The sequence below is a fragment of the Zosterops lateralis genome, assembly GCF_965231275.1.
Source record: "Zosterops lateralis genome assembly, chromosome: 12".
In the NCBI taxonomy this organism is placed as follows: Eukaryota; Metazoa; Chordata; class Aves; order Passeriformes; family Zosteropidae; genus Zosterops; species Zosterops lateralis.
This window is the reverse complement of record NC_139772.1, coordinates 19,429,973-19,445,304: the sequence shown is the minus strand read 5'-3', so window position 1 is coordinate 19,445,304 and position 15,332 is coordinate 19,429,973. Positions and strand designations below refer to the sequence as shown.

Here is a 15,332-nt window from a genome sequence, read left to right as displayed (position 1 = left end):
AATTTGCTGAATCGGTATTAACAATGCAGTGCTCTCCAGAGCAGCAGTCTCCAATGGGGTGTAGGCTCTCCAGACAAGTGCTCAAGATGATCTTTAGGGTGCAGAAAATAGGGTGAAGAAAATACTTCACAAATGGATGTATATAATTTATAAATCTGTGAATGTACATGTATTGGAATGCATTTTAAACATTTTTTACTGGTAGGGGAGCACAATCAGAAGTTTGGACTAGGGGAAGAAAACCTAAAGAACACACAGCCACCAGGACTTGTTCTGCTGATTCCATGAGTTATTTAACAAAGCAGAATGTATGCACTTTGGAAAATAAGGCTGGAAATCATCTACTTAATCTCTTAAGCAAGTATGTAGGTGAAAGCCAGAGATCATGTTTTCTAAGGCTTGTTTTTGAAGGGATGTTATTTTTTATTACCCTGTTTTGATTCAAGTAGCAAATCATCCCTGTTGTTACAATGTGCTGTTTTGGGCCCTGCTGCAGGAGGCTGGTTCATGCAGAGGGGCCGGTGGCTGCTCTCTTTGAAGTCCTGCAGGGTTTGGGAGATGATGATGAAGATAATTAGGTTCTCATACAGAGATGGCAGCACAGAAGCTGACAGATCGTACAGTACCTGCACATTGAAACCTTGCGGAGTTTTCAGAATTGCACAAAGGGGAAGGTCCTTTTTCAGTGAAGTTCTGCAGATGATCCTGTGCAGTTGTGAGTGATTAACTTTGGGGTCACGGGAGCCAATGCATTTGATGTTTGTGTTTTGCAGTATAGCTGCCTTTTCATATTTGCTTCTAGAGCCCAAATATTGGGCAAGTGAACAGGATATGCAAAACCAGGGGAAATCAGAAGGAGTAACCAGCTTTGATAGGAGCGTGGCTGAAGGCAGAGGTTTGCAGTGTCTTAGTCACCAGTGGCTGTAGTGGAGAGCTGAAGTCTCATGCTGGGTAGAGAAGAGAGGAAGGAAGTGGATTTAGCAGAAAATTGATTGCATCTACTTGGGCTCTTTCCAGCTGAATCCTGAGTTAAGTACATTCATCCTGAACTAATCGTTGTGGAGAATTGGCTGGAATCTCACATACTTCTTAAAAGGAAAGCTAAGCATTAAAGGAACAATATCCTTATTGTACCTGAGTGCCAAGAGAAGTGAGTGTACTGTCAGGAGACTGTACCTATTCAGCCCCTCTGGCTTGGGAGCTCTTGTGGGTTTAGTACTAATGTGACCTGTTGCAGGAAGCTGTGGTCAGTCCATCACAAAATATCAAGGGCAGCCCTCGGAGGGCTGACCTTTGATTAGATTTCAAATTGGCTGAGCAAGCCCCAGACCATTTCAGTAATTGAGTACAACTGGGATTTTCAGTTTTGTTTTGTTTACAGCAGAGAATACTGCAATATTGTCTAAAACACATACCTAAGGTCCTAGCGAGGTTTTGTTCCAAGCTACCCAGGATAAATCTGAAGTAACATTATTAACATCAGTGTAATTGTTCACCAGTGTGGGCAACAGGAAAGTTGTTCTCTGTGCAGGTCTTCCAAATTTACAGCTAAATAATCTAAACCCAAAGAATGTCCTTCAAAGCTAGCAGATGCTTTAATACTTTGTAATTCTGGACTTTTTCCTTTTTTTCACTGTGTACTATCCTCTCTAAGTTTTCTTCATGCTTCTGGACCCAAGGACCACTCCCTGACACATTCTTCCATTGTCCCATGAAGAAAAGGGTTACAGCTGTTGCTCAAGGTGTCATTTCTAGGCACTGTGGATCTTTACAAGCTCACTTTATTGCAAAGATTTAGGGAAGGAGAATTGTGCACTGTAAGCTTGGTTTCACCAACACGGGGTGCTGTTGGTGCTGGCTGCTGAGCCCGTTCTGGGCATGACTCAAGCCAAGGCCTGCTGGCTGTGGAGGTTCGGCAGCAGCGCCCTTTGATGCTGCTCTCACTGAGTGCTGAGTCACTTGGTGCTACTCTGAGGGAGCTGAACCCTGCAAATCCATTCTTGTTTTTCTGAGACAATGCAGGAGAGAGTTTAGGGAAATTGCTCATCTCCCTTGAGGCTCTCCTGCGTGTTGGCACAGGACTGGGCTCTGTCCACTCCTTTTGTTCAACTTTCTCTTTTTTGTATGTTAGGAGAGGTGATGCTGCAGCTCACTCCATGCTAAGGTGACATTAAACAGCCTGCCTGCTCTTCCAGCTCTTGTTCAGATTTCTCTTAATCTGCTTAAGAGCCTGGCTAAGCTCAGACTTTAGTTGAGGCTGAAACTTGAATGGAGAACAATGACTTGCAGGAAAGAAGGTGGTAGCAGCGGTGAGGGGTCTGCAGTACCCTCAGTCCAACAACCTTACCCAGCGTTTGCTGGTTGTCAGGCGGAGCCTCCAGCAGGCTCTTGCCCTGTCTGAATGTCCACATGACACTGAGAACCAAACATTTTTTTTTCCTTCTTCTTTCTTTTCTTCCTTTAGTCTTAACTGGAATATAGTAGCATCTTCTTTTGCATGTGTTCCCATAGGAATCACCTCCTCTTGTGTTTCTCAGCAGCTCACCCCTCACAAAGGCTGCTCAGGAGCCTGGGGCAGTGCAGAACTTGGGAGGTTGGTCCTGTCTCCCTAAGGGAGATCTCACAGTGTGAACTTGGATTCAGGGACTCTGTTCCATGTGTGTGTCCACACCTGTGTTGTAAACAGAAGACCTGAGCAGAGTCTCAGAATGCTGCTAGATAAAAATACCACTTGTGGTGGAGATGTGCATCCCGCTCATATCTAGGTGCAGCTGAAGTTTCAGACTTTGACTTAACAGAGCTCTTTTGTTTGGTGGTGATGACTGCAGAGGCTGCTGTGTTCTCTAGGATGCAACAGAAGCTTGAGATCAGCAGAGGCTCAAAACAAAAAAAAGGGAACATTTCATAGAATGCACAGTGAAATTGTGGGACTGCCATAGGGAGAGCGTGGAGGCCAAAAATATAAATGATCTCATAGAAAAATTAGACAAATTAGAGAAGAATTGGTCCAGTGAGGCTATTAAACATAATAGTTATGATGCAACCTGTGGTGCAGGAAGGCCTTAAGTGCTGGCTGCTGTAAGCTGAGAGATTATTCTTGGGAACACTGCAGCTATGTGAGCTCTGTTTATAGTGCTGCTTCCCAATGAACTTCCACTCTTGTATCTGGAGACAGGATGCCAGGATAGATGAATCCTTGTTGCTGGCACTGTGGTGGCTCTTGCTGGAGGCTGATTGAGAGCCACCCAGCACGACACAGGGGTAGGGGCCAGCCAGGCTGCTGGGAGGCTGTGTCCTGCCTGGAAGGCTGGGGCTGGAGTGGGCTGCACTTCGAGGATGGATTTACTCTGCCATAGAATGGGCTGTCACTTAGACCCTGGGATGGTGTGATAAGACAAGTACTCTTTTAAGTCGTGGCTTACAGGCAGAGCTGGAAAATTAGAATTCTTTGCTGATAATGAACAAGAGGCTGTGATGGAATGGTGAAAGCTTCCCACAGTGGAAGCTACCTTGGGGGAAAAGTTATACCCCCTGCCATCCCAATTTGTGGTGGGGAGGCCTCTCATGGTTTGCAGGGGCTTTTTTGCATTTGTAAACCCAGCCCTTGGAGGAAAAACATTAAATTGAAGTACACTTGGAGCTTTATTTTACATTTTCTTGTGTTGCCACTTGCTGGCTTGTTAAGTAATGTATTTTAAGATATATGTTAATATATAGACTAAAAGTAGCTGTTAGATCAATGCAGGCAGTTATATTTGTGTTTTTAAATATATACTTGGCTTATGTTTTTGCAAACCCTTTTTCAGCATAAGTTCTTCTGTTAGAGCTCTGTGGAAATAATTTATGTGTTAACCCTGAAATTGATGGGTGGTATGGGATAGAATAAATAAGTAAGTGGGAGAGAAAGGAAACATCTGCCAATTTAAACTTTAGCAAATTATATGGAAGCTTGGAAGTATCTGCTAAGTTTATAATACAGTCTGCACAGGAACACCTTGCCAGAGTGCCAGAGGTCAGGGAGTTTCTTGTCCCTGCAGCTTTAAGCAACCTTTCGGTTAAATAACCTGACCAAAGAGCAGGAGGAGACAGAAAGGAAGAGAGAATTCCACACTAGAGTAAACATGGCGCAGAAATTATGGATACCCTGCCAAGAAAGGTGGGGTTTTCCAACAAGGTAACAAAAGATACTAGCTATCTACATAATCCTGCTGGAGGCTGACAGCTGCAGTCATGCAGCGAGGCTGGGGCAGAAATGTGCCCTACATACCTCAGAAATGTGCCCTCCGTGTCCTCAGCACGTGCTTGGGGCTGTGGTGGGCTGAGTCCTGCGAAGATCTGCAGTGCAGGGGTGCAGGATGCAGGGGGCTGGATGTACAGAGGTGTTCCCTTCCGGTGGCTGCCATGGGGCAAAATCCCGGGGAAGATAATGAAGTTTTTCACTTCGACATCATGGCAGTTAAAGGTAAACTGCAGAGGAGAGTCTCGAGTTTATCTTGGGCTACAAACATGTCAGAATGATGGAGTGCTGTGTTTTCATCTGGATTGTACCTCTCGTTACTGAGCGCACAGCTCAGCCAACCCCTTTCCCGGGGCAGCTCCAGCCCAGCCAGAGGTGCTCCCGCCAGGAGAGGTGGCACAGGGCAGTGCACAGCCCGGAGAACAGCCCAGGAGGGAGACGATGATTGGATTTCACAAGAGTGTGCTTTTGTGAGAGTCCGAGTAAGAGCTGGGCAACGGTAATTGGGAGGAAAAATAGTTAACTACCATCTGCCTCCCCAGGGCAGAGCGGCGGGATGGAGAGTGAGAATGAATGCTGACTGTAGCCACGGTTAATTTGCACTGAAAAGCTCAGTTTTGGTGTACAAATATGAAGTAGTATAGGAATTTAAACGAGATAATGGTTTCCCATTATTAATTTGAAAATAATTTGTTTAAAATTATAAATTAAGTTACTGTTTTAAACCATTTTTTCTGCTTTTCCCACATCAGTATTTCTTGAAATTGAATCTCCTAATCTCTTTAAAGAGTTTGTTCATATTTTGCTGTGTCTGCCTTCCTGATGATAATATTTTATTAGAATTTGTTCACAGACTCTGAATACTCTTTCCTGAAAGAACCTATGTAAAGGGAGAAAACAATACACATCCTGTACTGCACCTTCATAGGCCTCCAACATACGATGCCACCTTTTGTTTGCGAGAGTTTAAATTTCAAATAAAATCCCAGCATTCTTTTGAAAAAAAGGAAAGGGCCTCTCCCCTGCTTAGATTGTCAAATCCCAGACTAGCCTGGAATTGAATAGGCCAAGTCAGTGACCTCAGGCAGAAAGAATGTTGGTTATTTACGTAGGGCTTCTGCTATTTTAGCAGCAAACCTTTTCTTCTGAGAGGACAATGTATACTGTTTTGTGTTTATGGCCGAGTAAAAAGCTTGTACATTTGAGATTTGCATCGTAATGGCCTCGTAACTCAATATACAGCATCCTCAAAAATAGCAGTGCAAGGCTCTGTTTTGTCTTAGCCAGTGCAGGTCTTTTAGAGGCTTTTACAAAAGTTCTCTGAAAAACCGACCTTAAGGTTCAGCTGCTTATATGTTTGCTTTGGTGGCTTGTTTTTTTTTTTTTTTTTTTTTTTGTTTTGTTTTGTTTTGTTTTGTTTTGTTTTGTTTTGTTTTGTTTTGTTTCTTTCCTCAGAGTTTCGCTTTTTTTCCAAGCCTAAAATTACACGTGGTTTCTTTAGGAGCTATCAGGTCAGTGCTCAAAATATTGTGATGCATCTCAAGCTAAGCTGTGCCTGCAGCTTGAAACCAGGAAAACTAGTGAGTTGTGTGTGTGTGCAATCCAGACACTGAGCATTTTTCCTGAAATAATGGGAGATCTTTACAGGCATTCTGGCCTGGCGGATGAGCCTGCAATTCCAAATGGTTTTTAAAGTGTGCCTTTCTCAATAGATCGTAACCATGAGGAGCTATTGTGTGAGTAAAGCACACATTTAGGATCCAATCCTGCATTCCTTAAAGTCAATGGGAGTCTGAGCGTGAAAGGAATGCAGGATTGGGTCCTGGAACAGGGGAGCAAAACTGTGTGCCAGATTGCTTTGAAAAGAAGAATACAGCATATCCACAGTAGCCACTTTTTAGTGTTTCAGATTTCAAACGGCTGGAGTCTGTGAAAAGTGGCTTCTGCCAACACGCAGTATCTTCTAGTAAAGGAATTTGGCATTGATTTTTTTTTTTCTTCCCCTATCTTAAAACCCCTGAAAACCCTAGAAGCTCACCCCTTCTTTCACAAAGCCTGAGCATTATGAGGAGGGGAGGGCCGTGGCAGTGGGGGGATGGAAGTTTCTCCAAGCCCAGGGGCTGGGCTGGAGCTCAGTCCCCTCCTGGCACCCTGACTGTGGTGGCAGCTTCCTCACGGGACCCCGGCACAGAGAGCTTGTGCTGGGTGGCTTTGTGTGAGTCCACTGTAGGAGACCGAGGAGAGAAATGTCATTAACAGTTACTGAGAGGATAAAGCTGCCTCGGTTTGCCCCGCTCGCAATGGGTGGAGTGGCAGAAGCCCTGTGGAAGGAAAACCTCTGTGCAGGAAAGCAGTGTAAGCCAGAGGGAGGCATGGGGAACTGCAGGCCCAAATTCACATGTGAGTCAAGGAGGAATGGTAAAAAATAAAGAAAAAGTATTAGAGGCTTTTGTTTTCTTTTGGCACATCTTCAATTCCTAGGCAGGCAAACCTCCTCTACTGCTTAAAAGGAAACAATTCTCCTGAGTGACGTTCTGCTCCCATTTTAGCCAGTGATGTCTGGGCAGAGGAGGTAGCAAGGGTGGCTTGTTATTGCTTAATGTTTTCAATTATTTATTGTGTTTGTAAAAGTTGGTATTCCACTTGAAGTTTCACCTCTTGGACTCATCTGGTGACTTCCACTGTTCAGAAATAGTGGCTGTCCAACCTAAGGGTTTGTGGAGAACTGTTTGGGTTCTGGAGACTTCACTTGCCCTTTACCTTTTGAGTTCTGTGTGTCCCAGTTCTCAGTCATCAGGTGGTGTCACACAGGTTAGGGGACAGTCACTGCTGACCTGCCAGGAGAAGCTGCAGTGTGTGTCAGAGGTTGGTGGTAGAGGTGCCCATTGTGATGCTGCAGTGGGCAGGACCTTTGGGAGGACCCTGGGCTGGAAAAGTCCCTTTGGGAGTGTGGGCAGCCTCTGGGTGCACCACGGACCAGCTCAGAATCCAAGCAGCCCCAGACCAAGAGCCAGGGCCTTTTGCAAAACAAAAATGAGGTTTGGCCTGGTAAAAGTTCACATTTCACTGAGCAGTGATGGAGAGCATGGCAAGGTGGGCAGTGGTCAGGCAGAAGCGTTTGCTCAGCTCAAGCCACTTCGTGTCTCATTCCACTTGCACAGGGCTTTGGGGCAATACATGGGAATTTTCCTTCACTGTTAAGGTAGCTGGGCAATATTTGAGCAAATACTGTTGTGTATTAATCCTTTGGGTGTGTGTTTGCACATCACTGGAGTCTGAAGGCTTTGGGAGACTGTCACTTGTGGTGCTGGGATGAGACAAGTCCTGGTGCTGGTGTCACATCAGTCACTGCAGAGATGGCATCTGAAACAGTTAACAAGCAATTAGGTCCATGCTTAATATTGCTAACTAAAACAGGCACAGTTCTTTGGTCAGCCAGGCATGAAGAGCTCGGGCTGCCACACTCAGGAAGCTGGGCAAGTCATGGACCAGAGCTTCCAGAGCACAGAGATCCTCCCTGCGTGTCCTGATCAGCCTCAGCACTGACAGTTCATTAAAGAGGAAGAATCTCTAAGAGAGAAGCAATGTGAGATTATTTTTTTCCCTCCAGAAAAAGCTGTTAAAGAAGGATGCTGTGGCTCTGTCTTGCTGCTGTGAGACAAGTCAGGACTCCTGGGTGCCCCTTTGCCAGCAGGAGCAGGGCATGGCCATGCTGGGGGCTCTGGCAGGGCCCTGGTGCTGTGCAGGGCAGGGACAGCCACCCTTCCTGGTCCTGCAGCTGCCCATGGTTTGGCCACTGCCTGCACCTCCTCTGTGCTGCACAGCCACGTCCCCAGCCAACAGGAATAGCAGCCACTGAAGTGATATTTGATGTTAACTCAGGCTGTTCGGGCTGTTAATTAGCTCTGCTTTAATGAATTTCTTATCTTAAGCAGTGATTCCTACAATTGAACTCTTGGATTGCACTCCATATGGGAAGGTTTAATTACATTTTGTAGCTAAAATAGTATCCTTGTTCCACACAACTGAGACATTAGAAATAACAGGACATTATTAGTCACTTCACTCTTTGTTTCCTCTAACACTGAATCCTTCCCACATGAAGTTGAAAGAGGCACATCTCTGTTGAGAACACCACAAGAGGGACCCTGATGGTGAGGGGGTGCTCTGCTGTGGGTTTTTCAGCACGCTGGTAATCTCTGGGATGCACCAGGCATTATCTGGGAGGCAGGGCTGGGGCTGCAGCATTCCCATGATGTCAGAGGGGAGCTGTTTGTGTTTGAGTAGCGTCAGGCACGGAGAACAATGCAGGCTTCTCACATGAACTTGCTTACTTTACAGTACTACTAAATCATGATTACCAAAGGGTTGTGTGCTTTCAATCATCAAAGTACTTAAAATATTATAATAATGCTTGGCACTTTTCAACTTCAAAGCACGCTGCAAACAGTAATTAGGTCTATTAACCCTGCTGTGACAGTGAGACATTCCTATCTCCTGTTTTACAGTGGCGAGGGGGGTGCCAGCCCCTGATCAGGTTGCATCCATCCTGTGTGAGACAAGAGATCTTCCACTGAAGGCTGTGATTGATAAACTGACCTCCCCACAGGCAAATACTCAGGGCCAGCAGCAGTAGGGAGGGCTCAGAAGATGCTTTCCAGGCTAGACGGGAGGGGGCAGGACACTTCCAGTGCTGTTTTGGGCCATGTCCCCAAGGCTGTAAAACCTGGGTTCATTCACATTTTGTTCCATAGGGACCTGGAGCAGCATTTGAAACACATTGGAAAAAAGTTTTACTCCATCTTGGCTTCCTGGCTGGTGTGTTTTCACCACCCAGCAAAGTGCTGTGGAGACTGGGGAGAATACTTGTGGACAGCCTGTGTCAACTGGGGGTCATTTTTCCTTTTGCAAGCTGTCTTTGAGTTGAATCCTTTGATAAAGGAACAACTCTCTCATTCCTTCCTTCTGGTTTGTGACATGTAGGAGATAAAAATTGTGCAGGAAGTAATTGATAGACACATTTAAATAACAGAGACTTAAGAAACTGTTGTCTAAACCACTGTTAATTTTTTTAAGAGTTCCACAAACCTGCATTTTTTTGAATGTTTGTCATGCTAGTTGCAATCACCAGTTGCAATCAGTCCTTGGGATAGAGTAATTTCTAGCTTTCATTTTATTATCTGCTGGATTATCTCGTGAGTGTTAGCAGTTTGCTGGAGTGTTGGTGAGCTCTCTGCCTCCCACCCGAGGTGCTGGAACTCCCTTAGCCCGGTGCTCGCTCCCCCTCCAAGGTGGGGCTGGCAGGAAATGGAAGTTGCTTGTTTGTAGTGCAGTGTTTCTGTGAGGAAACAAGGCTGAAGAGCACTCAGAGGAGAAGGGGCTTCCCCCCAAAAGCTGCGCTGGTGTCAGGAGCCTGCACACAGCCGGGTCCCCCCCGTGCATTCCCTGTGCATTCCCTGTTCTGCTGCTCTGCCGAGTGTGAAACGGAGCTGCTTCCCCGCTGCTGCTGCTGCTGCTGCTCCAAACTGGTCTGACAGGGCAGGCGTGCCAAGGTGGGAATCCAGCGGGAGGAGGAACCAAGTGCAGTGTTTGTGAAACCCCACAGTGGTGAACTCTGCGCTGGGCTGCTCATTGTTATTGTAATGAGCTGCCAGCAAGTTGCATCAAGTTTTGTCAGAAGCTCTTGACTTTTTTTGTTTCAATATTATGAAAGCAAATAGTAACCAGGCTTGGCTAGACGCAGTCATTCAAAGGAAAGCCAAGCAGCAGGGCCTGTGTGCCAGTGGGCAGGGTGATGTTACCTTCCCTGGCTGGCCAGGTGCTTGGCTCAGCCGGCTAAAGGAACATCAGGGGATTTTTACTTGTGATTTCTGCCTCATTGACACTAACAGGTTACAGCTACACAGAACAAGCTGATGCTGTGCAGGCCCCTAAGCTGCTCCAGCATCTTAAGAGGTGAAGTCTCCTTGTCCAGCCCCTGGAGCTCGGGGCAGGCATCCCAACATCGGGATGTTGCTCCCACCCTGCTGCCCTGGGGCTGGGGGCAGCAGCGCTGCCTCTCTCTGGATTCCTGTCTCCCTGGCTGCAATTGCCAGCACTTCTCTCGATTGCAGTTTTCACATGATGCCCAGACACTCCCAGGGTGGTGTTTGACCATGTTCAGTGCTGTCATTCAGTCAACCCTTCCAGAGGACAGTGGAATGCACACTTTTGCCTTTATTTCTAAAATACAGGATGTAGAAGCCAATATAGGCATCGATGGTTGTTTGAGGGATAACTTGCTGTTTCTTGTTTATGAGATAATTATTGTACAGTCCCTGAATGAAATTCTACTAAAGTAAAAGGCCTGTCAATCTTACTAATCATTGCTAGTAATAGTCATTATCATGTGAGCAAGCTGCTTGCCTGCTTTATGAGTTTGGACAAGTCAGTTTCCTAATAGGTGTTTTGGGGTTTTTTCGGCTGAAAAATGGGGGAAATGGTATTTTCCCTCAGTGTTGAAAAGTGCTGTGCTGGGAGTGCAGTGTGGTGCAGAGGTGACAGGTATAGGGAGAGAGTGCAGCTCTGTGTGCTGGGCAGGTAGGACTTGTGGAGTGGGCTGGGAGCAGGGATCCCAGCAGTTCAGGGATCCCACCATTGCAGGGATCCCAGCAGTGCAGGGCTGATGGGAACACTCACAGTGGGGCCAGAGGCAGCTGAGACCTGATGTGTTTGAGAGGTATTCCAGAGCATTGGCTTTGCCTTGTTGGTTTGGATCAGAGGTTTCCCACTCCATCCCAGTCCAGGAAAGTGCTGACCCCACTGGCTTCTGCCAGCAATGCTGCGCTAAGGAAAGAACCAGAGCAGAATTTGTGCAATTCCTATCAAGCTCAGCCCTGCCAGGCTGGGGTACAGAGGGGGATGTTGGGGTCCTCCTGCCCCTTCTGCAGTGCCTCAGGAGATGTTGGTGCCTCCCTGCACTGGCACGTTGCTCTCCTGCAGAGATCCCTCCAGCAGCCAGCCCTGGGATTTGTCCCTGCTCACCTCTGCTGCTTTCTCACCACAGTGGGTGTGTGCTGAGGGGATGGCCAGCGAAGCCAGATCCTTCCCCTGCCACAAACACCCAGCTCTGGGGTGAGTGAGCACAGGGGAAGTGCTGCATCAGCACATCCAAGGTAAGTGGACACTTCATGACCACCAGCTAAAGACAAGTTGTGTGCCAAGGCTGGATCTGACAGAGACAACATGTCCTTTACAAAGCCATTCTGGCCTCTTTCCTTTTTTCTTTTCATTCCATGTACTTTACCTTTCCCTAGAGAGGCTTAAAAATAGCTTTGGACAAACAGGAGGGAAGATGTAGATGTGGTTGCTCCTCCATCAGTTGAGAGAGGCCCGAGGGTCCCCCGATTGCTGTCCCAGCCCTGTGCCTTGCTCAGGAGATGGCCCGGTTTCATTAAGACTCTCAGAGGGGATGAGCACATTGCCCGTGTCACCGGGGTCCTGGTCCCCACCAGAGCCACCGGGCAGCTGGAAAGACAAACAAGAGCTGACTCCACCTACCAGCAGTATGGAGACAGCAGCCTGTGAGATCCACAGCCCAAGAATGTGCACACAAAAGAAGCATTTCCCTCAGCCACGACAGTAAAACCACCAGACAACCCATGCAGCATGTGATTTCCCAAAAGCATCAGCCCAGATCCCAACTCCTTTGTGCCACACACTGTTTCCCAGGATCAGATCACAGTGGCAACGTGTAAAAGGCGCTTTCAGACACTGAAAATTAATCATATTTTCCTTAACATTGTTTATGGAAACCATGGAGAGCACTGCTGCGCCTCAGTGCTGGCCAGCTGGATCAGCTCACTGGCCCTCAGTGTCAAACCCTCCACAGAGATGGGTGCTGCTCCTGGTAGAGCTGGAGGACACATCGAGGCTGATTCCATGGAGTGAAACTCCAGGAGTAACCTGGGATCTGTTGACTGTGAATTCCTCTTGCCCTCTCCCTTGCCCTGTGTCACTGCTGGCACAGCCCCAGGCAGCCTCTGTCCATCTGGGGCTGCAAAAGGCTGCTGAGAGCTCCCACAGGGCCAGTGGGACCCTGGCAGAGTGGGAATGAGGTGAGTTAGGATGAGTGTGGTTTCCCTTCTCCCTCTCTGGTTTTACACTGGTGAAGCAGCACTGCTTTCAACAGAGCAGCTCTGGTGTTAGACAGCTCTGATCTGCTGAATCTACAAGCTCATTGGGCTTGGTGGTTCTTGAATTCCTGGTTTGAATCCTTTCTGCTGGGGTTTTCTGGAGTCTGCTATGCATTTCTTCACTGTAAAGGGAGCCATCAGTTAATGACTATCACAGGCTTTGTCGGTCGAGTTCCACATGGGCTAATGAAATGGCAAATGTCAACACTTGAATACAAAATTTCTTGTTTTCTGTGTGATTTTACTTCCCTCCATCATTTGTGCCTTGTACTGCTTTAGTGTCTCAGGGAACTGCTCTGGCATTGATTATAATATTTTTGAGGGTGGCAGGAACATCCATATGTAGTATCCTTTGTGTAGTCCTGCGAAGACAAACGCTGCTGCTGTTGATTGCAGTGGATGTGAGCCTGCTGGGATTTTACCTGCCAAGAAAATTGTCTCAATTTGCGAAGGAGCCTTTTCCCTCAAATAAATTTTGAGCTTAGATTGCAATTTTTTCAGGAACTGTTATCAGCTGGGTTCCATAACCTGCACTTAAAGGTAACATTTAGTTGGTAGCTAAGACAAGGTTTGGTACCTGGTTTGGTAAGGTCAGATAGAGCCAAGAGCCTGACCCTCAGCCCTAGCTCTGGATGGGCCCTCCAGGGGAGAGAAGGGCCAGGAACAGACCCCACAGACAGGTACAGGGCGTGTGCTTTTCACTTTGCATCCTGAACAACTGGGTTTGGGGATGAAGAATAAAATTCTGATGGTCCTGTCTTTTAACAGGGAGAAGACTACGAGGAAAAGCATTCTACAATGTCAATGGCAAGGTGTACTGTGAAGAAGACTTCCTAGTAAGTAAGATTCCAGGCATTTTAAAAATTATTTCTAAAGCAATTTGTTATTTTATTTTGGCTTGTTTGCTTTGAGAGATAGTTTGATGATTTGGGGCCTCCTGCCAGTGGTGGAATTGGGAAGCATCTGCCGCTGACTCCTTGGTTTGAAGTGGTGGCTGTAAAACCAAGGACATAACTGTCCATAAGCCATCACAAAGTGTAAATTATGAGGATAAATACTGGAGCTGCTCGAGCTTGGGACTTGAATTGCAGCCACAGAGACTCGCCTGCCAAGCCTGAGCTCGAAGTCAAACATCTGGGGAATACCAATCATAACAGGAGGGAGAGGTTTGTGCTGGGAGCACGTCAGGGCTCTGCACAAAGTTGCTTTGTTGAGGCCCAGTTTAATCACTGCTCTGCTCACGAGGCTCTGGGGCTGACTTGTGATTAGCTGGGAACTGTTGGCCATGGAGGGGAAACCCAGGTTCTCTCGCTGCTCAACAGAGCTTTTGTACATGCTTTACTTTAATAGAGACTAAGTCAGGAAAAGAAAAATGAAGCCTTTTGCTGAGCTGTGTTGTTCCAAAATTAAAATATTCGTGCAATGAAGGGTGAGGGTTGTGCAGTGCACCACAAATGACTCGATAAGGGCAGACCATTTAGAATTAAGATGAAGAGGATGGCATGGCTGGGAACTGCAATTAGAGAGCAATGAGATATTTTAGCTTAGAGGATGATGAATTGGACAATCAGTATGTTGAATTTATGGCACTTTATTTGTTGAAATACCATTAATTTAGAAGCTTGCGTTTTCTAGAATGACTTTCAATTTCTAATGAATATATAATCATGCTTTTTGCAAAGGAATTGTTCAAAGTATATCCCACAACAGAATTGTTACTGGCAGTTCAAAGTTCAGAAATGCATTTCTCATTAATGAAATCCGTAAAAATCATGGAAATTCCTAAAATACAGGCTGTATTTGCCTTTATGTTCCACCTTTACTCTGAGCTGGAGCCTGTTGGAAAAGAAACCAAAATGGTTTTTTGTGCAGAAAATAAGTATCTTTTTATAATTGAAACTTGTTACTGTTTAGACCTTTCATCCAGACTTAATGACATGATTGTTGTTATTAGCTTGTAATTTCAGCCTAAACACAAGAATTTTAAATCTAAAAATCTTAATCTTTTGGAGAACATTCTGTTTTCAGGGGTGGGGGGAAAACTCTTCAGCTCAGTCATGATCTGTAGTGGGTTTCTGAAGGAAGATACTTGCAGAGATTTTCCAGGAAAACTGAGATGAAGGACCCGATAGGAATAAACTTTCTGCAAGTTAGGGAGCTGTTGGGACATCTAAGGCACAGATTAAAAGCCCAAACTTCTCACAGGTGTGTTTTAGCAGATTCCCAGTAGCAGAGGGATTGGGAGAAGCAGACAAAAAGACAGTGTGTAAGTCAGCAAAGAAACCAAATTCTGACATTGTCCCTGCTTGTGGTAATCTTGCTGCTTCTCAGGAAGTAATTGCATCTTCTCTCAGCTCCCATGAGCAAATGTCATAGCAAGAATCATAGAAATTGTGTATCACTAATGAAATCAAACAACCTCGCCTATTTTAGAGTTCTGTGAACAGGGAAAGCACAAAGCTTCTCTCAAAGTTGAAAGCAAAAAGGCTGCAAAATAGTTATTAAAGGGAAATTATTTTAACTACTTCATCTTCGCAGTTCTACCTCTTGAACACTGGGAAACCTCAGTCCTTTCTAAGTCCTTTCTAAAAAGAGGCATTTTCAGTCCAAAACAGAAAATCAAATGCTTTTTCTTTATACCTGAGAATTTCAGTCTCTACCATGACTCCAGTTCTTTAGTGCAGCTCCATTACAGTGCAGCAGGATTCCCTGCTGACACCATGGTAGTGGAATGTTTGGGAAGTTAAGGCAGGGGGATAAGAAAAAGATTATTCCATTTTGGGAATGTAAACAGATACAGTCTAACTGCATTACCACTGTATTGCTGCTAAGAAAATGCTGCCTGCCCTGGGTGTCCTTCCTCTTTCTTTGTCTTCGGCTTTTGTTTGTCTGGGAATCAGGAGAATTAGATGCTCCTGTTG

General features: G+C 46.0%; 1 protein-coding gene across 1 annotated transcript in view; it reads left to right on the top strand.

Annotated features, from left to right (window-relative positions):
• Nucleotides 1–15,332, top strand: part of WTIP (WT1 interacting protein) — an 84,018-nt gene that overhangs the window by 45,735 nt on the left and 22,951 nt on the right. Inside the window, exon 3 of the mRNA XM_083870497.1 lies at nucleotides 13,180–13,247. Coding sequence (XP_083726623.1) covers nucleotides 13,180–13,247 — 68 coding nt within the window. The remainder of the gene's footprint in view (nucleotides 1–13,179; nucleotides 13,248–15,332) is intronic.